This window comes from Lycium barbarum, chromosome 3 (genome assembly GCF_019175385.1).
Source record: "Lycium barbarum isolate Lr01 chromosome 3, ASM1917538v2, whole genome shotgun sequence".
Classification (NCBI taxonomy): domain Eukaryota; kingdom Viridiplantae; phylum Streptophyta; class Magnoliopsida; order Solanales; family Solanaceae; genus Lycium; species Lycium barbarum.
Genome location: NC_083339.1, coordinates 138,808,473 through 138,829,947, shown reverse-complemented (window position 1 = coordinate 138,829,947; position 21,475 = coordinate 138,808,473). Strand labels below are relative to the sequence as shown.

At 33.5% G+C, this 21,475-nt stretch overlaps 2 protein-coding genes across 4 annotated transcripts; one reads left to right on the top strand and one right to left on the bottom strand.

Annotated features, from left to right (window-relative positions):
* Positions 1 to 2,865: 2,865 nt before the first annotated feature.
* On the top strand, positions 2,866 to 7,109 carry LOC132632943 (probable arabinosyltransferase ARAD1). Of its 2 annotated transcripts, none has more exons than XM_060349094.1 (3): positions 2,866 to 3,180; positions 3,830 to 4,950; positions 6,285 to 7,109. In XM_060349094.1, exons 2-3 carry the CDS (start codon positions 3,997 to 3,999, stop codon positions 6,807 to 6,809), a joined length of 1,479 nt encoding a protein of 492 aa, XP_060205077.1. In that variant the 5' UTR covers positions 2,866 to 3,180; positions 3,830 to 3,996; the 3' UTR covers positions 6,810 to 7,109. The 2 variants fall into 2 exon arrangements, with proteins under 2 accessions (XP_060205077.1, XP_060205078.1); XM_060349095.1 differs by lacking the exon at positions 2,866 to 3,180 and adding an exon at positions 3,214 to 3,445.
* Positions 7,110 to 9,939: 2,830 nt separating this feature from the next.
* Positions 9,940 to 16,404, bottom strand: LOC132632944 (uncharacterized). Of its 2 annotated transcripts, XR_009579508.1 has the most exons (9): positions 16,235 to 16,404; positions 14,969 to 15,265; positions 14,708 to 14,779; positions 14,297 to 14,364; positions 12,793 to 12,949; positions 11,889 to 11,984; positions 11,665 to 11,754; positions 11,269 to 11,366; positions 10,375 to 10,442 (listed from the first exon to the last, which is right to left on the bottom strand). XR_009579508.1 is itself a non-coding variant. In XM_060349096.1 (8 exons), exons 2-8 carry the CDS (start codon positions 15,242 to 15,244, stop codon positions 10,263 to 10,265), a joined length of 939 nt encoding a protein of 312 aa, XP_060205079.1. In that variant the 5' UTR covers positions 15,245 to 15,265; positions 16,235 to 16,394; the 3' UTR covers positions 9,940 to 10,262. The 2 variants fall into 2 exon arrangements, 1 of the variants encoding a protein (XP_060205079.1); XM_060349096.1 differs by lacking the exon at positions 11,269 to 11,366 and having other exon boundaries at positions 9,940 to 10,442; positions 16,235 to 16,394.
* Positions 16,405 to 21,475: the final 5,071 nt, after the last annotated feature.

The window sequence follows — 21,475 nt, the reverse complement described above, 5'->3', positions numbered from 1 at the left end:
GAAGGAAATAAAAATAAAATACTTAAAGCAAATACTGAACATAAAGTTGTGGCAGAGACAGCCGACAATTGATAAAAGATTACACTTTGAAAGGCGAATTCACTAGTCTCGGATCGGTTTTTTTCGTTTTTACACAAATCTTGAGAACAATATTTAATAACTTTAATCTAAAAGGTATTTATTTCGATTATCAGTTATCTTTCATTACATAATCTTATTCAATTAGCACTATTAATTGAAAGTAGGAGTTAATCCGAGAAAATAATAGTGATAAATAATAAACTTTCTAAGACATCAAATATTTTAAGATAAATTTAATTCACCAAAGGATTAATATTTGAAATTCGAAAGAGTGATTTTTAAAAAGATTTTTCTGGATGGCGCCAAATGCTAAACAGGTGATAGTGGCAGTAACTGCATGAGCAAATGAGTTATCTCTGGTACAATATTCTTCTTCATGTGTCTCGATTTGGTGATTATAGGTGAACCTACCATTATTGTGTCCCTCAAATTAGGTTATCGAGTTAAAACTACGTGAATCCACAGTTGTTTGCCACCATCGACACATCATTTACTTTAATAGGTCGTAAAACCTTTATTCTATTCTTATTAAGGTTAGAAGGTATAATTATGTAATGAACGCTTAAAAATATAAGTAGAATATTTTTTAAACTTTAATAGCCTGTTTGGCCAAGCGTATTTTCTCCCAAAAGTACTTATTTTCTCCAATAAGTGATTATTTCAAAAGCACGAGGTATTTGGCCAAGCTTTTATAGAAAAATAAGAACTTTTGGGGAGTAGCGGAAGTAGTTTTTTAGAAGCTAAAAAAATAATTTTTTCCCAAAAGTTAAAGCAGAAGCAGTTTTTCATTTTTGTCTTGGCAATAATACCCTTAGTAGAAGAAGTTATATACCACAATAACCCTACTTAATTAAACCTAGTAATAATATGTGATTTTTGGGGTGATTCTTTTTCTATATATTTGTGGACTGACGTTTGATATATTTAATTGCGTTGAATGAATTAAGTAATTTAAATTTTATTTTCATAATTTACTTAAAAAAATTGAAAGTTTAATCATAGTCGATCATAATAAATATTTAACGTATTTATCAACTTAATAATACTATTATTATTAAGTAAACGGAAAAGGGCCAAAATTATCCCTGAACTTTGAAAAATAGTTCATCCATACCCTTCGTTATACTTTAGGGCCAATTATACCCTTACAGTTATACTATGGGGTCAATTATACCCTTATGTCTAACTGTTGTCACGTGGCATCATCTCAGCCCTTCAAAATTATTTTACCCTCAAATAATTTTTTACCCATTAAAATAACTCAAAACGACCCGAAATTTTTTTTTCCAGCAAAAATAATACGGATAATTTTTCCAGAAAAAAATATAAAAATAATTCTGTATTATTTTTGCTGGAAAAAAAAAATTCGGGTCGTTTTGAGTTATTTTAGTGGGTAAAAAATTATTTGAGGGTAAAATAATTTTGAAGGGCTGAGATGATGCCACGTGACAACAGTTAGACATAAGGGTATAATTGACCTCATAGTATAGCTGTAAGGGTATAATTGGCCCTAAAGTATAACGAAGGGTATGAATGAACTATTTTTCAAAGTTCAGGGGTAATTTTGGCCCTTTTCCGTTAAGTAAATCTATTCATGTCTTTATTCGTAATTTGACATTTAAATGTACTTTTTGAAAATCTTGATCAAACACAAGTTACTTTACGAAAGTGCTTTTTAGATTGATTGGGCCAAACACAAACTGATTCTCACCAAAAGTACTTTTTTGAAAAACACTTCTGAAAAAAATTCTTTTCAAAATAAGCAGATTTTCGAAGTTTGGCTAAATATGCTATCAGTCTCAAATGTCTCATATAAATACTTTAGGGGAAATTTCACTTATAAACAATTTATGGGTCAAACTTACATATTCATAGCCCATATTTTAAATTACAAACCTATAGCCCAACATTTCATGCCCAACTTGAATATTCACCTTTATACAATAATATACAACTTTATACACCTACTGTAGACAATGTATACACTTTATATAAAAGTGTATAATAATGTATAAGACTAGTATATAATATTATACAAACTTATACAAGTTTATACATATGTATAAAGGGTATTTATACACACTTCTACATTGTATAAAAGTGTATAATAGTGTATATGACGTGTTTAAACACTTATCGGAACCCTAGATCTGGCGACGGCGCACCACTGGCGATGGTAAGAAGCAGAAGTGCAGAGTCATCGGCAACGGTACTGCTTCTCCATCGCTGCCGCTGATCCAACTTCTAGTCGCCGGCGGTTTCAATGAGGAGATGACCTCTCCAGTCGAGATCCGGTGGAGATCCGGCGCCGGCGTAGCAAAACGTCGACCTAGGATGAAGGAGATGACCGGCTATTGCGAGATCCGGCAATGGCGTAGCCTGTAGACCACCGGCTAACGCGCGTAATGAATAAAAAAGGGGCTAATCCGAGTAATAATTTTATCCAAATGGTCATACAGTGTTATTTTCCCAATACTTTATCATGTGTTTAGGTGTTTAATAGGGACATGACGTATCTGAGTATCTAAAAGAAATTTACTCATAAATTTAAAGAATTGTTAATATATTTTGCCTTAATAATATTAGTAAAAGATCTTACAAATGATAAATGGGCATTAGATCCTTATTACCTCTTCGCAATTCCAATATTATGGGAAGTTTTTTAAATAAAAGAAAAATAATAATTTGGTTACTAATCTAAGAAAATACTACCACTACTACTGTACCCACGCCCATTGGATTATCAAAGCACGTTGCGACTAAAATACGTCATAATTTGTGACTCGTACCATTAACCGAAAAAAAAATCATCGTGTGCTGTCTTATGTTAACATTGATTTACAGCGAACTAATGAATAAAGTCATTGCTTCTCCACTGAACTCTCCTCTCCACCAGCTAAGTTTAGCAATTTTTGCAGATTCCTAGAGGATTTGCGTAAACGAGCATTGACTAAAGGGGAATAATTATATTAAATGCAATTAAAGGAAACTTAGGGTGTACTCCTAATAAAATATTGTCCAGTCTAGTAACTATTATGGAAATCTGAATTTTCGAGTGACCCACCATGACTAAGCACTAGTATTTCAGAGCTTTATCAGGTATGTACTCATCTCTCTACTTTTAGCAGGCTTGTTTTTCTTTTCTTTTTTACTTTCTTGAATAGTATTAATTAATCTTGATGACCCAAATGAGAAAGATTGGATTTTGAATACTCCAGTCTTTTTTTTTTTTTTCCTATGTGTTCTTGATGATCCAAATGAGAAAGATTGTATTTTGTTTCCTCAGCTGACACAGTTCTACATATATGTGCCTTATCTTTTGGAATTTCAGCTGCTTTTGTTCAGTTTTACCTGATATTTGCAGGTAAATAGGACTATTTGTTTCCTTCTCAGTGTATGACCAGAAATTTGCGGTAAAAGAAACAAACTTTACGGGTTTGGATAGCTAAATTTTGGGGGTGAAAATCACCATTTTACCAACTTTTGTTCTCATAAGTACTTCAAGGTTTTGTTGGATACATTGGTGTAGGTTTATGAAAGTTCTTGAACATTGGATTGGATTTTGAATTCTCCAGTCTATGTTTTTGTTTTACTTTTCTTCTTGCCTTTGTGTTCTTGATGACCCAAATGAGAAAGATTTAATTATTTTTTTTTGCAGCTGACACAGTTTTTTTTTTTTTTGTTTATATGTGAGTCTTCTTTTGGAACTTCAGCTGCTTTTGTTCTATTTTATCTTTGATATTTGCAGGTTAATAGGACTATTTGTTTCCTCCGCAATCTAAGGGCAGAAATTTGCTGTAAAAGAAACAAAATTTGAAGTATATTGAATCTGTGTGAATGCACCTGCACCTAGGAAGTATCTGAAAGTTCTTGAAAAAGGATTGTTCTGGTTTATTGGATAAATTATATTCCACAATGTCTCTAATTCCTGATAAAAGCATGCTACCTTCAAGATATTTGTTCTATTTAATAGCCATTTCTGTTTTCCTTTTGATAATTTCTTCACTGTCCCTTCTTCAATTTGCTGACAATTCTTTCATACCCAAATCAGTTTTCAATTTAATTCTTGTTAATACCACTTCAGTTTACTTGACCTCAAGTGTCACAAGTGGAGAATCTAAAGCTCCTTTCTTGGTTCCTGAAAATCCACATGAACCAATAATGAAAAATCAAGATTTAGCTTGTGAAACTTACAGTGGATTAGGAATTGGGAAATCTTGTGGCCGAGAACAAGCTCTTCTTAAAGTGTATATGTATGACTTACCACCTGAATTTCACTTTGGGCTATTAGGTTGGAAAGGAAGTAAGGATGAAACATGGCCTAGTGTTAGTAAACCGAGCCAAATACCCTCGTACCCTGGTGGCTTAAATTTACAGCATAGCATTGAATATTGGCTTACTCTTGACCTTCTATCCTCAAACACCATGAATATTAATAGACCGTGCACTGCTGTCAGAGTGGTGAATTCAAGTGAAGCGGATGTAATTTTTGTGCCCTTCTTTTCGTCGTTGAGTTACAATAGGCATTCTAAGGTTCAAGGGAAGGAAAGATTCAGTCTCAACAGAGTGCTGCAGGATAAACTGGTGGAATTTTTAAAAGGTGGAGATGACTGGAAGCAAAGGGGCGGAAAGGATCATGTAATATTAGCTCACCACCCCAATAGTATGTTGGATGCAAGAAAGAAGCTTGGTTCTGCGATGTTTGTACTTGCAGATTTTGGAAGATATGGAGCCGAAATAGCAAATATTGAAAAGGATGTGATTGCTCCTTACAAACATATGGTCCAGACGATAAGTGCTGGGAACTCACCCTCTTTCAGACAACGGGATACATTAGTTTACTTTCAAGGGGCAATTTTTAGAAAAGATGTAAGTTTTACTCTGCTTCTACCTGCAATTGATTAGTTAACTAGTTTGTTAATGATATTGCTATTTCCCGTGGCATAAAAACTATGCTTTAATCAAACTATCTAAGATAGCCTTCATTAGTTTGTGAGGTCCAGGTGTTTAGTGGCAGTGAAACTTGAACACGAGAGCCAGATGAAGTTTTCTCCTGTCTTATTACAACTGTTACCAAAAGCAAAATTGAAATGAAATGGATCCAAATGGAGCGACATGGAAGAAGTGAGGATTCCTATTAACTGAAATAAACTAATTTGGAATTGAGGTGTAGTTGTGTGTTACCAGAAGTAGTTTCAACCTATGTTTGCTGACAAATCAGTGTGAATGTATGGTACTTAGCCTTTACATACTTACCTTCTTTTTTTGTCTTGATTTAAAAAAAAAAAAACATACTTCCCCTTTTCAGACAAAGTAAAATGTCTATTTTTTGGCTGTTTTGTACTTGAAGGAAATCGTTATAAAAACCAGTTTCGGAGACATGTTACTCCTTGCGGAAGCGAATTTCTTTCAACCATGATACTGCTCAGTAAGAATTATCACAAAACGGAAGAATCCCTTGGTTTCCACAATCTAATTACCCTCTTAAAATAAGTAGAGAATTTATGAACCCTAGATCTTTTTCTTGATGGAAAAACATTCTCTTTCAACACACATATTGGTGTATTTACAAGCAATTGTTTTAGTGTTTAAGTGGAGGATTAGCAAATGGTTTAATAAGACAATAAATTCTCCTTATGGGTGGGCTAGGTCCGATATCATGTTCTTGTTCCCAATGCTAGTTAATCGGTTTGGGTTTTCCCTTTGTGCTGAGCAAGTATTAGCACCTATAGCATGCACTATTATATCTCCGACCTACCACCTCAATGTATTGCTTTTTCTCTGAGCTGTAAGATTGGAATATACCAAGCGCATTCTGAAACAGAAGTGAAACTATTACTTAAAGTCCTCCATCTTTATCTCCAAGTATGATATATCTAGTAGAATTCTGATACCCTATCCAGCATTCAAAAGTTGTTAACATTTAGGTATCATAAGAACGTAATAGATCCCATTTCCTTCTAAAATTTTCAAAGAGAAATGTAATAGAAGAATCCCGAGTTGAGTGCAGTTGGTAGTATCACTTCAGACAAAAAAGTAATGGAAAACTGATGCTAACAATGAGTACGATGGTTAGGATGATTTAATGGCCTCTTATGTAGATTGTGAAATGCTAAGTAACAAACTGAAAATTCCCTGTTTATGTCATTTTAAGCTCAAAAAAGTATATTTGATATATCTGTTTCTCGCTCTTACAATACCAGGGCGGAGAGATTCGTCAAGAATTATACTACCTTCTCAAAGATGAAAAAGATGTACACTTCACATTTGGAAGTATCCAAGCAAATGGTGTTCGAGATGCTGGAAAAGGAATGGCCTCGTCAAAATTCTGCCTAAATATTGCTGGAGACACTCCCTCTTCAAATCGCCTGTTTGATGCCATTGCTAGTCACTGTGTTCCAGTAATAATTAGTGATGAGATTGAGCTCCCATTTGAAGATGTTCTTGATTACTCGGAGTTTTGTGTGTTTGTCCATTCATCTGATGCTGTAAAGAAGGGGTACCTTCTGAACTTTCTTAGAGGAATGACGGAAGATCAGTGGACCAAAATGTGGGAAAGGATAAAGGTGCTCAGCAAACATTTTGAATATCAATATCCATCCCAAACTAATGATGCAGTGGATATGATTTGGCAGGCTGTTTCAAGAAAGGTGTCATCTATACATCTGAAGGATCACCATAACAACAGATATAAAAGGTCGCAGCTTTTCATCAAAGACCCGAGTTAGTGATTATTTATGTGAAATTTCGAACAATCATCCTGTCCTTCTAGGACATCAGATGCCAGGTTGTGCTGGATTCTTAAGTTTGTGGTGTGAGAATGTTTTTGCTTTTTTGTAGCCAGTTTCCAGAACAATTTGTTAATTCTTTTTACGGATAATAGCATTTTTGGTCCCTAAATTATAGGTGTATATTCTGATTTTTGTCCTTTTGTCCTTGTGATATCTGGTGAAGCACATTAAACCTTGAATTAATTGGAATGTCTGCATTTAGTCCTTTTATGTAAGAAGTATGTCATATTTGAACTATTTTTAGAACTATATTACCATCAAATGTGGAGTAATAGTACAAGCTTAACATGACACATGGGTAATTAAGTGGTGGAATGATTAATAATTATGGTAAATTCGTGATTATTCACAAGCAAAGGGATCAAAAATGAACATTTCAATTAATTGAAGGTTAAAATGTGCATAGTCAGATATCACAAGGATGAAAACTAGAATTCACAAATAATTGAGGGACCCAATATGTTATTAACCCTTCTTTTTATAATGATTGAGTTTTGTACCACTCGCCTGCCTGATAACTAGGCTTCTCTTTAACCACCAGGATTTACCATAAGTAGAATTGTATAATATGAAGGACAATGCCATGATAAATGATACTCTGTCTAAGTCTAACATGTATAGTAAAAGAAAACCAGAAACCGGAAGTCTTCACAATAAGCACAAGTGCAATTGAGGCAGAGAATTTCAGTCAACAGCAAAATCCAGAGAAAATTCCATTTCATCATACATGCAAGAATTACTGGTGTTTAAAGATAACATGCTATCTATATGGTCAGAAATATAAAACAATTTGTTGTATGTGAGAATGAGCATTAAAATCCTAATGTCTTTCTGTGGTTCTAGCTTTACATAACACATGAAGTTGCTGCTTTCCGTAAAGACTTCTACTCAAACAAATGGTAGTGATCAGTGTCACGAACCTAAAAAAAGCGTCTGAGGACGCAGAATTGCCCAGCATCCTCGAGTTTTCTCTTAGAAAAATGCAAAAGTAAGCAACTGTTTTTCCCGTCTTTATGAATCTTGAAATCTCATCCTTGCACACGTTTATTATGGATGGGATCTGATCCTCTTCTCACTCTTCTTTTGTTTGATTGATTTGGATCAAAGGTCATCGAAGGTGCAGGCGCTATATTGAGCTGTGTATTCAGGTCCTGCACGACAGCAGCCTTTAGAATCCGAGAACTTCTCAGAAAAGATAAGTTGCCTTCTCCCCATCTGAGTGCAAGATCTATACTTCTCAGAGCAGAAACTTTCTCTGGTTGAATTGACAAGAACCCAATACAAAGAATTAGGACCATCACCCTACAGGAAGGACACAACATCTCTCTGCACTTGCTCCAACAGAAGGGATAAAAGTGTTTTCTTGGCTGAAACTATGATGAGAAAATAAGAGATTTTATCTGTGGCTACACTCTGCATATCCAACACCAAGTGCCTGTACATATAAACCTGTGTTTCATCTTTTATTGGATTTGGAAGACTAAAAGTTACATTAAAGAAGGGAGGGTCCCAAGACAAAACATATAGAGAAGTTTAAGATTCACTTCAATCATAAGCCTGTCAATTGCTGCAAGCAATATAAGGCTGTTGTGGAAGACACTGACAGGTTTGAATAAAAGCGAATTTGGAACACCATTCTTTGGGGCCAAGAATCTATACATTTGTTCCCTACGTCCCTTTCATGCTTTGCCCTTTTGGACCAAACAATGACCAAACTGCTTTTGAACATTATGCCAACTCAGCTGCCAAGTCATCCGATTATGATCACCTGTTCTTGAATCTCTAACCATTTTAATATTAAAGTTTTACTAATAGCTTGACAAAAACTAATACATCAGGTAATTGCTATTGGCTTTGTTTTTCAACAGCTGTGACTGCATCAGTTACAAGAAGAAATGACTAATTTCACGTATGATCACTGAACTTTATTCACGTTTACAACTTTCCTCGTTCAGTTAGATAAAGGAGGACAATGATCAAGCTTAAGGGAGGATGTTATAATTAAAGGGGATTAAGGATATACTCTTTAATTACATAAAAGTAGATGTCCCAATTACCAGAAATTAATTGATGAGGCAGCCAAAGCTGAGATTGCAACAGTTGCAAGAAAGCCAGATAAAGTAGAGGGTATTGGGCAATGTGAAGAATAGAAGCCTCTTGGAAAAATATAAATCCAAGGATTTACTTTATGGCAAACTCTACTTTAGATTAATTCCAATCTAAAAAACAAAAATGGCAGTCTTGGTTCCTTGTGCTTAATGAGTTTCCCTTTATGCTTTTCTTTGCTCTACCTTTAATTTAGATTGTGCAATTTCCCTCCATTCAAAATTCTTGGACCTCCTCTCTCTGCCTATTCTTGGCCTTGTCAAGCATATTACTCTTTTCCATCTTTATTTGTTCTTGCTTACCCATGTGGACCATCTCTTTCCTTCACTTTTTCTTTTTCCTTTTTTTATTCGCAGATTCAGAATTTGTTCTTCTTCATCTTGCCCGTTGTTATGCCTTGTCTCAATCCCATGAAAGAATTTGTTCCTCGCACATTAATAACGTTCTCTAAAAATCAATTTATATTGAATTATGGATGCTTCCTTCAAACCAATTGTTAAATCCAATATCACAAAAATAGGATCATGAGTTTGGCAAGTATGATAAAGAGCTTCAGCTGTAATACTTTATATAAATTATTTAAACAATTAGGAAACAATATATATCAAAAGTTTGGCTTCCACTTATTTGAGCAATTATCAAGATAACATGCAATATTATGCATGTCTATACTTGGCAAGGGGAACTATTAAGACACCACATTTGAATCTGATTATCAAGCAAAGGTTATCGCTCTAGCTAATGTCTCTCAATGTCTAATTTACTTAAAATACAGCTCTTCTCAGCAACCTGATTATCATATATAAATCAGCTAAAAATAACTAGCTGACATATACAACACGAACTATGACTTAACCAGCAGGTATATAACAGAAGCAATCCAAATCAAATCAGTGATACCAGTAAAGTACCCAAACATGATAGAAAAGATAGCAAGGGAAAAAGCAAGGTTAATACAAAATTAAGCGAAAACCATATCTATAAAAAGAAACAATGTACACAATGTGAAGATGTGGCCATCTCCACATTGAAATGGAAGCAGCTAAGTTAGCTGCCATGATATTTTTTTTTTACATGTTCAAGCATTAGTGAAATATTGAACAAATGAAAACAGTTTCCGCTTCTGCATCAGTCCAATGTTGGCAGGGCAAAGATACAACTAATACAATAAAGAGAAATAAAAAAAAGGAACAAAAATTCTATTCTCTTTAACTTGTGCAACTTACAAAAGTACAATGCCATCATTAGCAACTACTTTTTAACATACAAGCTGAGCAAAGCCATTTATACTAGCTCTGGAGGAGGAGTTACGACCTGGCCGGTCGGAGTTGCAACGTGGGTAGTTGGGTTTGCTGAAGGTTCTGCTGCCTGTGCAGGTCCTGGTGCTATTGTTACATGCAATCCCCTATGTTGCCCTGCCTGCAGCATGAAAGCAACTTCTGCTGCCGCTACTGCTGCTGCCTCCTGCTTTGAAGAAGAGACAAATAATAAACATCAGAAATATAAAAATTAACATAAAATAAAAAAATGAATGAATGAATGAGTAAACTACACATTATAGAATGAATGAATGAGTAAACTACACATTATAGAATGAATCTATTTAGTCAGTTTTGATGTATGAAGAAAGTAACTTTCGGTACATGCAAAAATGAATGATGGAGTTTGAAGTAGGAATTGAAGCATCTAATTCTGCATGGTCTCAGACAAGGATTAATTTTTTAATAAGATATCCATACTTAGAGACTAAATAAAAAGTAATCGACCGCATGTAAAGAAAATCACAAATATTCAAAGATGTTTGGAAAAATCATAGTCAAAGAAAAAGCTGCTTGATTTCCCAAATATTACGAATTCCGTATAAGACGGGACAGAAAAAGTTACACTAGTTGTTTCTCAAAGTTAACTTTATATGTGCAAGCAAATTAGCATGCCATAACATCCACAGCTAGAGTAAGTAGTGACACTTACAAGATTTTTGCATGCCCTTAAATATCCTACTTGGTTCTCATGATAAGACAAGTTCCAATATTATCCAATTCAGATTTACTTAAATTTGGTGGAAGTGATAGTGGTGGACACAATCACACTGGAGATATAATCAATTAAATTGTGACTTACATCATAATCAACATGAAAGAAAAAAGTGGGATCCCCAAAGTATAAACCAGGAAAATAGAGGTAGGACCATCAAATAAACTTGGAATTGTTTGGGAGTTGGGAAGTGTAACAGTGAGAACAAATTTATTGGGTAAAGTACAAAGAACAGATGAGGTATTTATTTCCGTACAAGAGGAATTCTTCAGTGAGCCAGATGTTTTAGCACAAATATCCTTGTATGAGGTATTTCATTCATGCAAGCGTGAACATGACTTCTCCAAGAGCAACCTGTATTGACGTGTTAAATTATGACTAGGATTGAAGGTCTTAAATGCTTCTGAAAGAGAGTCCACTGAGTTCCCATAAACTAGAGCAATGATCCAATTAACTCAATATTTATTATATACATGTGGCGTTGGTCAACCTTACAACTAAACAAAAAAATCATCTGATCAGCACCACAAGGATTTTGATTTTTGCATTTTGCAAAAATTATCATCAAATTAGCAAGTATGAAGATTGACATGTTATAATAGCCATTTATATATTATGAAAAACAATAGAAATCTCTATACAAGGCTCTAACCTGTCTCTGCCTTCGACGCTGCATGATACTGATAGCCCAAGCCATAATGTAGCAAGGTAGAAGAAAACCAGCAGCACGGAGTAAGAAAAGCTGTGTCAAAGGATCAACCAGATTAGTGATCCCACACGATATCGATGTCAAGTGATCCCACACGATACATGTATCATAGCCTCATCATAACAAGCAACAAATATAAAGATGATTTCACTGTATGATTCACTCACCGAGAAAAAGGCAGAAACATCATCATCATCCCCATCACCATCACCATCACCATTTCCGATGGTCACAGCATGCCTCAATAATAAAAGGGCCATTAACTGCATGGAACACAGTGCATTATTCTCTGTTTATCTAGAAATCGAGATAAACTCAAAATATACTATAAATGATTGCATGGGCAAGAAAAAGGTATATATTGAAAGAAATTTTTTGTTATCAACACGTCTTTTAACACATTTAGACGTAAAGGTCATTTAAATCCATTCAACCAGCTGGAAAGGACAAAAAAGGCAATACAAACAAGGAAGGGAATCTAAGCAGATAAGTGGAGAACAAAGGCATGAAATGCAGCATGAGACCCTTCCTTCTCAAAAAAAAAAAAAAAAAAAAAAAAAAAAAAAGAGCATGAGACCCTAAACAACCCTCTCTCCTACTAGTGCTGCAGTTTCAACTTTCAAAAACTTGAGGGGAATAAAATTGTAGCATGAACATGAAAATATCCACAACAGGGTAGGATGATATTTTGGGGGGTAATGGAAGGACGCAGTTGATTATTTTCCGTTTTGAGGATTTCTAAATATGCCTCATTTTTCTCATTTTCAATAAGGGAGGGAGTGTCATAAATCAAAGAATGTTGTACCCAATAAAATTGTATCACCACTTCTCTCATGAAAGTATGAACTCTCAAATTTCTTCTCAAGTCACCATGAGGTTACTACTTAAAGATGAAAATTCATGTACCACACGGTCAAGGTTAACACCCCACACTCCACCCAAAAAGAGACTGCTGAATCTGCTGGTGCATTATCATCCACAAGAAAAAAAAAATAATGCATACCTCACATTACCACCAGCCTGCATTTAGCAAAATCATTTTAATAACATAAAGGAATAGCAGTTGCTTACAATTAAAGCAGCAGAACGGCAAAATGCAGCTCCACTAGCACTTGAATCAGCATATTCGTCATAGTCAGCCTCCAAGAGATGACGCTCTGCAGCTGCCATTGCAAGAAGCCGAGGATCATGTAAGTCAAGCTGAGTACCAGCCACTGTCCAGCCCCCACTGCAAGGAAAATCCATATGGATGAATCCATCAGTGATGGAGAAGAGAAGACAGAAAAGAAAATTTTCAAGATTAAGATTGCAAGAGGACGTGCTGATCACGTTGGATTGCTCTCAATAAAGACGTTAACAGCCAAACTGGCACCAAAGAAAAGGTTACATCAGATTATCAATCAAAAGTTCTGCAAACAATGGCCTACATATATACGTGGAAAACTGACTTGCCCCAAAATATAATAAGTTTAACATGTTTTAAGTACATTCAAAAGATGGGAAAATGGTCTTTACGGACAGTTCAGATTGTCATATACTGTTCTTGTTGGACCAAGAAAAACAATTTCATGTCAATGATGCTGAATTTTCACTTTTACTTTTGAGATGGAAGTATTCTGTGTATCTATAGAGTTGTGTATTAATTCTGGGAATATTAATGATAGATAAAAATAGATCGATGTATAATCTTTGAATGAATAATTTCAGAAAATAATGGAATTTCCATATTAATCGAGTATTTCTTCTTTTTAATATTTGGAAAATATTTTTTGGCGAACATCAGCGCAAAAATTGTATTGGTAACCAAAATGGAGTGACTAGACTACATCAGATCACCGAAAAAGAAAAAGGCAAACAAAAACCTTGCATATCTTACAAGGAAACTAACACATCTATGATTGCCTCAGGATCATCTAAGTATTCATATTTGCACCAAAAACTATAAAGAAGAATACAATTCATCTTAATCTTCTGTAAATTGCTACTTGTATCACTTTAGCTACAATCATATACAATCTTAGGCAGTACTTGATATCAAAGAACAGCAAAAATGAATCGGGAATTGGAATCATCACTATATATTGAACACATTTGGTAATGCAGAGTTCATGGTCATAGACCACAGATAAGGATTTGACTCTCCGCTTTTAAGCATACCATCAATTTTTCTTTTTTCTGAAATGCATGAAGTAGAGTTGAGCTTGTTAATGCCTTCTTGAGTTGCATAGTACATTGACCTATTCTTGCGTTCATGAAGAAACGAGCATCACTTACAAATTAGAAGTTCCAATAGAGAAAAATTATTTGAAGGCCTCTAAATAAGAAGCAATTCATAAAGAAGATACACATAATCAAGTCAAAGAGAAAGGTGTGAGGAATGTAAGATCGTCCATTCCATGGTCTATTTCCTCTCTTTTGATTTCTTTTCTTTTCTTTTTTGGGAAATTGTGGGCAGCTTGGAAAAGTAAACACCAAAATCAGAATATCAATATATCTATACATAGATTGTTAAATGCTTAGATAATATATATCAAATTTAGTACGGACAAAGACGATAATCATAATTCAAACCAACCTCATGTCAATGGCAATATCTTCAGAGAGAGAAGGCGGTGGTGGAGCAGTATAGCCAGGTTGGTAAGACTGCATGTTTATAGAGTTTTCAAAGTCAAGATATATTTTTTTATGAAATAAGTGAGCCTTAACTAGAAACTCTTTTAGCACGTATTCAAAGACATATTCTAAAGTCCCAATCACTTATATTTCTGAAGGGAAAAATGCATCAACTAATTACTGCATAAGATGAGCTATCACTCTCTCCAACTCAAACAAACTCTGTGCCTATGCAAAACCTTGCTATTTCTTTAACCCTCCTTCCATTGCTCTTTTCAAACTCATTTGGCTGAAAGTGCTTTTGTGATGGGGAGAGGCAACTCATGAAGCATCATCACTCAAAAAGCAAATATTAACAGATAGAAGAAAGTACCTGATGGCAGATCTCGCAAATTATATCGCCCTTCTCATTGCACCACCGCTGAACACATTTCCTATGAGCATACTGGATTTTGTAACAACAATGCAGAAAAGAAAAAAGAGAGAATGATTAGAACAAAAGACAAGTTCATAGGCTTAGGAACAAAGAAGATGGCAGTATGGATTACATATTTATTACATGCGCAAGCAACACCAAGATCAACATTTCGCAGCTAGTTGAATAAGAGGACACAATTAAACTTCAAAGATCTACCTTTAAGCTGCCATTGCAGCTGCAAGGAATCTCCAAATTCTTCGGGCTATCTTCTTCCTGGCAAATTCGGCATTCCACAGTCCGAAGTAATGGTTGATCTTCACCTCCGGTTTCTGGTTCTTCATCCTCCTTATTAGCAGTACCATAGGCAGATTGACCTATGGTGTGAGAGCAAGAACTCCCCCCTGAGGATCCTGCATCCTCTGATCCTTTCACAGAGTTCAAAGATTCAGGTGTGATAAGACGATCAACACATAGAGCCAAGTGTTCTCCCATTAGCAGTTCACACCACGTATCCTAAAATGAACAAACTTGGTCAGCCATCTTAAGTTAACAAGAAAAGAAAGGAATTTGTTGAACCTTCATATAGCTTAGTACACGGTTGTGACCCCTTTCTTACCCTACCTTTATCAAAAAAAAAAAAAAAAAATTGTGACCCCTTTCTATCCATAAGGTTTAGCCTCTTGTCCATTAGTATAAAGTCTCAAATGCCACATTACTTGACAAAGAAATAGGATGTTAAAGTTTGAATTGCCAACAAACAGATTCTCAAAACCAAACAAAAAACTTATACAATCAAAAGGTATGGATGGCTTTACTATTAAGATCAACTATGAACTACTAACTTCTAATCCTTTCTTTGATTTTCCCTTTTATCTTTTTTCTGAAAAAGATAACAAACTATAAGTAGGCGTTTGGCCATAGAAACCAAAAACTTTTTCACTTTTTTTTGGAATTTTGGAGTTGGAGTTGTGTTTGGCCATAGTTTTTGAAATTGTATTTTTTTTTTGTTGTTTTGGTTGTACTGGTTTTTCAAATCAAAGTTGTATTTGGAATTTTCATGTCCAAACGCTGATTCCGGGAAAAAGTGGGAAAAAAAATCCCGAAAAAAGTGAATAATTCTTATGGCCAAACGGGTCCTAAATGTAGAAAAGTCAAAATTCAGGGATTTTTCTGATGCCATTTTGTAGCGTTAATCTCTTCAACACAAAGTGGAGGCAACCCTGTTCACTTTGATTGGAAATATTGAAGCAAAAATGCATTAAACAAGCTTCTGATTTTCTCTTATATGCAGGGTAAAACGGGACCAAAGTTGAAGATCAAAGCATAACCAAGAAAACAATTTTAATAATTGCATAATTATAAAAAAGAAGCAAGAATCCAGAAAACCCAACTAATTAAAAAACCTTTGTACCAGGAACCAAAAAATAACAATCTTTTCTTATAAAGAAAATTAATAGAGCAAACCATAAAAATTCGACATACCTTAAAATGGGTTTTCTGAGAGAAGCTTAATGAATTTGTAACAGAGACCAGAAATATAGTCTCGTAAAAACTCCTTTGCTTGGAAATTGGATTATCAAAATTTTGAGCAATGAATAAAAATGTCCTCTATCCAGATTTTTATTTTATCTTATAGAGATTACTTGCGGGACCGCTAAAAGCGTGTTACGGCGTCGTCCCAATTAATAGCCGGCATCCAACAAGTTACTCTGCTTATTAACTCAACTTAGGTGTTACGTCACTATTTATATCACTACTTTGAACGGGCTACCAAAAATAACTAAATACTTCTAAAATTCGTCACCAATATTTTCTTTAGATAAAAACGTAAAAAAAATTATATCTCATACATTAGAATAAATCTTAAGAAAGTCCAAAAATACGGTGAAGAGTTCGAACATTCTCCTTTGTGTTAAAAAGTGAAAGCTCTGTCCTGATAACCAAAATCCACTTGCCTTTCGTATAATATGTTTCCCTATTATACGAATGATCACTTAATTTTATTTTATTATATAATAATTATATTAAACTATTTAGTATAATAAAATATAATTTAACATAATTATTATCACGACCCAACCAGAGTGTCATGACGGGCACTCGGTGTTAACCCACCCGAGCACCTCTTATCGTACATTCATATTCACATCTAGGTGGGCCACATGGCCTGCTCATGATTTCTATGCATCAATAATACTAATCTCATTCGGTAATTACACATTTATATCATCATCAACAACAATGCCACATTATCATTTATTCTTTTGTTTGTTTTATTAATTGATATGAGTTATGTATATAGTTACATGGGAAAACTTAAATCTCGTGAAAAAATTTCTCCGTAAATTACAGCTCTATGATATACAAAAAAATGAGTTGCAAAACAAAAAAAAGAGATAAAAGAAAACAAGATGAGTTAAGGTTGACTCAAAACTTAAAAGAACATTCTAGAAGGAGTCATCTACGAGATTAATGAAAAAAATCTATATAATATCTGTGTCTAAGCATATATTTATTTAATTTATTCAATTAAGGACGATTAGATAATTATGTGTTCTTACTACTAAACAGATGCACACCGTTTAGATGGGTTCCTTCCAAGAAGCCCTCGGAGAAAATTTGGACAGCGTCAATTGTTTGACTTTGAACAAATTTTACATTTGTGATTGCGTAGACCAAAAACAAACATGATGACTACACAAATTAATTAATTGACAAAGCCCCACTATTTCCACGCGCAAAGCCATACTATTTGTCCACGTTGGTACGAAAAGGTCATTAGAAAAACATTCACCAACAAAAGAAAAAGATGCAAAAGTGTGACTACTTTGTCTTTTGAAATTATAATAATGTAATGTGATATGATGATTTTGTAAAAGAACTTTGCAAAAGAGGTAGGTCATGATTCAAATGAGTTTTAGTTAGAAGAACCAAAGATAATGGACTGTCCTTCAATTCTCTCATGGTTTCTAGAAGACATGTCATAGGTAACTGGCAGGTAAAAAAAAAAACAGATATTTCATTCTGAATTTCCGCTATCTTAATCCACTTTGAAAGAACAGTATGTGTCATGTGTGTGAATTACAAGAAACAATGCATCCTAATTAAAGAGCACACGTGCATATGTTTCCTCGTAGAGTTTGTCATATATCGCTAGTTCTTGTAAGTAAAAGTATCCAATAATTGATTGGAGTTTAACATTTGTGTCGATTTTTTTTAAACAACATGTAACTCTTTTTGATATGCTAACTTGAAAATCGAGTTACTCGTTGTAAACTTGTAATCAACTCAATTGAATTAGTGTTATAAAAAAAAGTTTATGTATATAAACTAAGTTGATCGACTTATAGCCTGTTTGACCAAATTTTTTCAAAATTAAAAGTGTTTTTTTTTTCAAAGTTGATATGTTTGGTCACGCTTTCAGGAGGGAAAAAAATATTTTGAATCACAAACAGAAGTTGTTTTTGAAAAGCTGAAAAAAATAGTTTTTTCCCCACAAGTATTTTGTAAAAAAACACTTCTGAAAAAAAAGTACTTAAAATCACTTTTTAAAAGTTCGGTCAAACATTAATTATTGATTGAAAGTGTTTTTCAAATTAATTAGCTAGACACAAACTGAATCTCACAAAAAGTACTTTTTAAAAAATATTTTTTTAGATAAGCCGATTTAAGAAACTTAGCCAAACATGTTATTATGGCGTATTCGGCAAGATATTTCCTCATGTAAGATTTAGCTGATTTAAGAAACTTAGCCAAACATGTTATTATGGCGTATTCGGCAAGATATTTCCTCATGTAAGATTTACTAAATTCACTTATTGGGCGATTCTTTGATAACCAAAAATATCAAATTTTGTACAATGAACTCAAGTTCACTCATCACCATCATCATTTATAGTTTTGCCAAGTTGGTCCCCTTTTTAGTGAGGAAGTCTCCAAACCCAATTTATAATCAAGGATTGCTCTCACCTAAGCCCGTTAACCGGGTCAAACGGACCGGACCGGTAACCGGTTACGGAATCGGCCGGTTTTCGGTTAAAAAATCGGAACCGGCCACCGGTTCCGGTTTACCGGTTACAAAACCAAAACCGGAACCGGTCCGGTTCAAACAGTCCAAAACCCTTTTTTTATTATTTTTCGTATAGTATATATATATTATAGTATTTATTAGTATATTGTAGGTATATTTACATATGTTATAAAAGTTTATAAGTAAAGTTTAAATATTTACTGACTAACAGGCTAACAGCAAGTCAGCAATAAAGCATATACATGTATATACTTGAAAAATAACTAAAATATATTAAGAATATACTTATAATATATAGTATATGTTTAAATATACATATACTATACTTAAACATATAGTATACATATAGTATATATATATATATATATTTATATGTTTAAGTTATACTTATATGCTATATATTATAAGTATATTCCAAATATATTTTATGTATACTATATATTCTTAATATATATTATATGTATACTTAATATATATTATATGTATACTATACTTATATATATACTATAAGTATAACTTAAACATATATATATATATATATATATATATATATATATATGTGTGTGTGTGTGTGTGTGTGTGTGTGTGTGTGTGTGTGTGTGTGTGTGTGTTTAAGTTATACTTATATAGTTATATGTATACTATATGTATACTGTATATTATAAGTATATTCCAAATATATTTTATGTATACTATATAATCTTAATATATATTATATGTATACTTAATATATATTATATGTATACTATACTTATATATATACTATAAGTATAACTTAAATATATATATATATATATATATATGTGTGTGTGTGTGTGTGTGTGTGTGTGTGTGTTTTTTTAAGTTATACTTATATAGTTATATGTATACTATATGTATACTATATATTATAAGTATATTCCAAATATATTTTATGTATACTATATATTCTTAATATATATTATATGTATACTATACTTATATGTATACTATAAGTATAACTTAAACATATATATATATATATATATATATATATATATATATATATATATATATATATATGTATACTATATATCCTTAATATATATTATATGTATACTATAATATATATTCTTAATATATTTTAGTTATTTTTCAAGTATATAACTTTCTAGTTTTTAATTTAAGTAGATATATATCATAAGTATATTCTTAGTATATTTTAGGTATATTCCTAACTTAATATAAGTTTCTCGGAAACAGCCATCCTACCTTGGTAGGAGTAAGGTCTGCGTACACTCTACCCTCCCCAGACCCCACGTTGTGGGATTTCACTGGGTTGTGGTTGTTGTTGTTGTTGTCCTAACTTAATATAAGTAAAAATATGAACACAAGTAAATAGAAGAAAGCTCAATGAGCCATATATTTTATTCATTCTTGGATAACATTTATTTGCAAGTTGTAGTTTTTTTTTTTTTAACTTGCAAATAATACATGAGTTGTAAAGAAATAGTAGAATAATAAATTCACCAATTCTGAATCATTTCGTTAATTTCCCCATATCATATTCGGCCATGGAGATATCTTTAAAGTCTTCCATTTGGTCCGGTCCATTTGCTATCAAATCTTCAATTTCTTCCTCTTCGCCTTCCTCCGCTTCTGAGTTTTGGTTGCGTAGCTCCGATCTAATCCAATCGCGAATGCACACTAGTACTTGCAAGCTAAAGCCGGATAATGAATGTCTATGGTCTCCAATTTGTTGTCTTCCTTGGTTAAATGCGCTCTCTGAAGCCACGGTTGATACTTGAACCGTAAGGATATCTCGAGTCATTCTTGAGAGTATCAGATGGCTTGCCTTGTACTTCTTCCACCATGCTAAGACGTTCAATTCATCCAGTTCCTTGATATCCACATTTGGCTGCATCAAATAAAAGTTATATTTATCAAAGTTGGCATTACAAGAAGAAGTTGGCTGTGAATGTAAAACTTTTAAATGCGACAAGTCTTTTTTGCTACTTTGAGAAGTAGTAGGGCGTGGAGCAACGGGTGTAGCACGTTCTTCCAAATTAGAATAATGAGTAAAAACTTTTCTAAACTCATCATCAATAGCGAGTTCGGCTTCAGCTAAAGATGATTGAACTCCCTCTTCAATTTCTAAAAATGTATAAATTTTACCAACCAATGCTTTAGTATAAGACACTTTTAAACAAGGATTTAAAGGAGAACCCAAAATAAATAAAGTTGGGATGGGAAAAAATACTTCTTAAATTTGATTATCATTTCAAAAATAGCCGCTTGATAACCGGTTTTATATTTATACTCTTGTAAAACTCTAGCTATTTCCGCTAAGTAGGCTAAAATTCCGGTTACCGTGGGATAGAATTGTCTAGAAAAAGCAAGAGTTGCATTCTAAAAAATTTCTAAGAGTTCAACACATTCTTTAACATCTTCCCAATGCGTAAAATTTAACCAATCATCACAATTAATATTATATTTGTTGTGAACTTGTTGTATGGGAATCCTATACTCATATGGTTGTTGTAGCATAATGTAAGTGTAGTTCCACCTAGTCTCAATTTCTACTTGAATTTTCCTAGGTCTAAGGTATTTTCCACACAAGCATTCTTAAAATCTCTAAGTCTTTCCCTATTAGCATTACAAAAAAGAAACGCAACCGCATCTCTAACTTTTTGAATAGAATCGTCAAAACACACAAGACCATCTTTAACAATTAA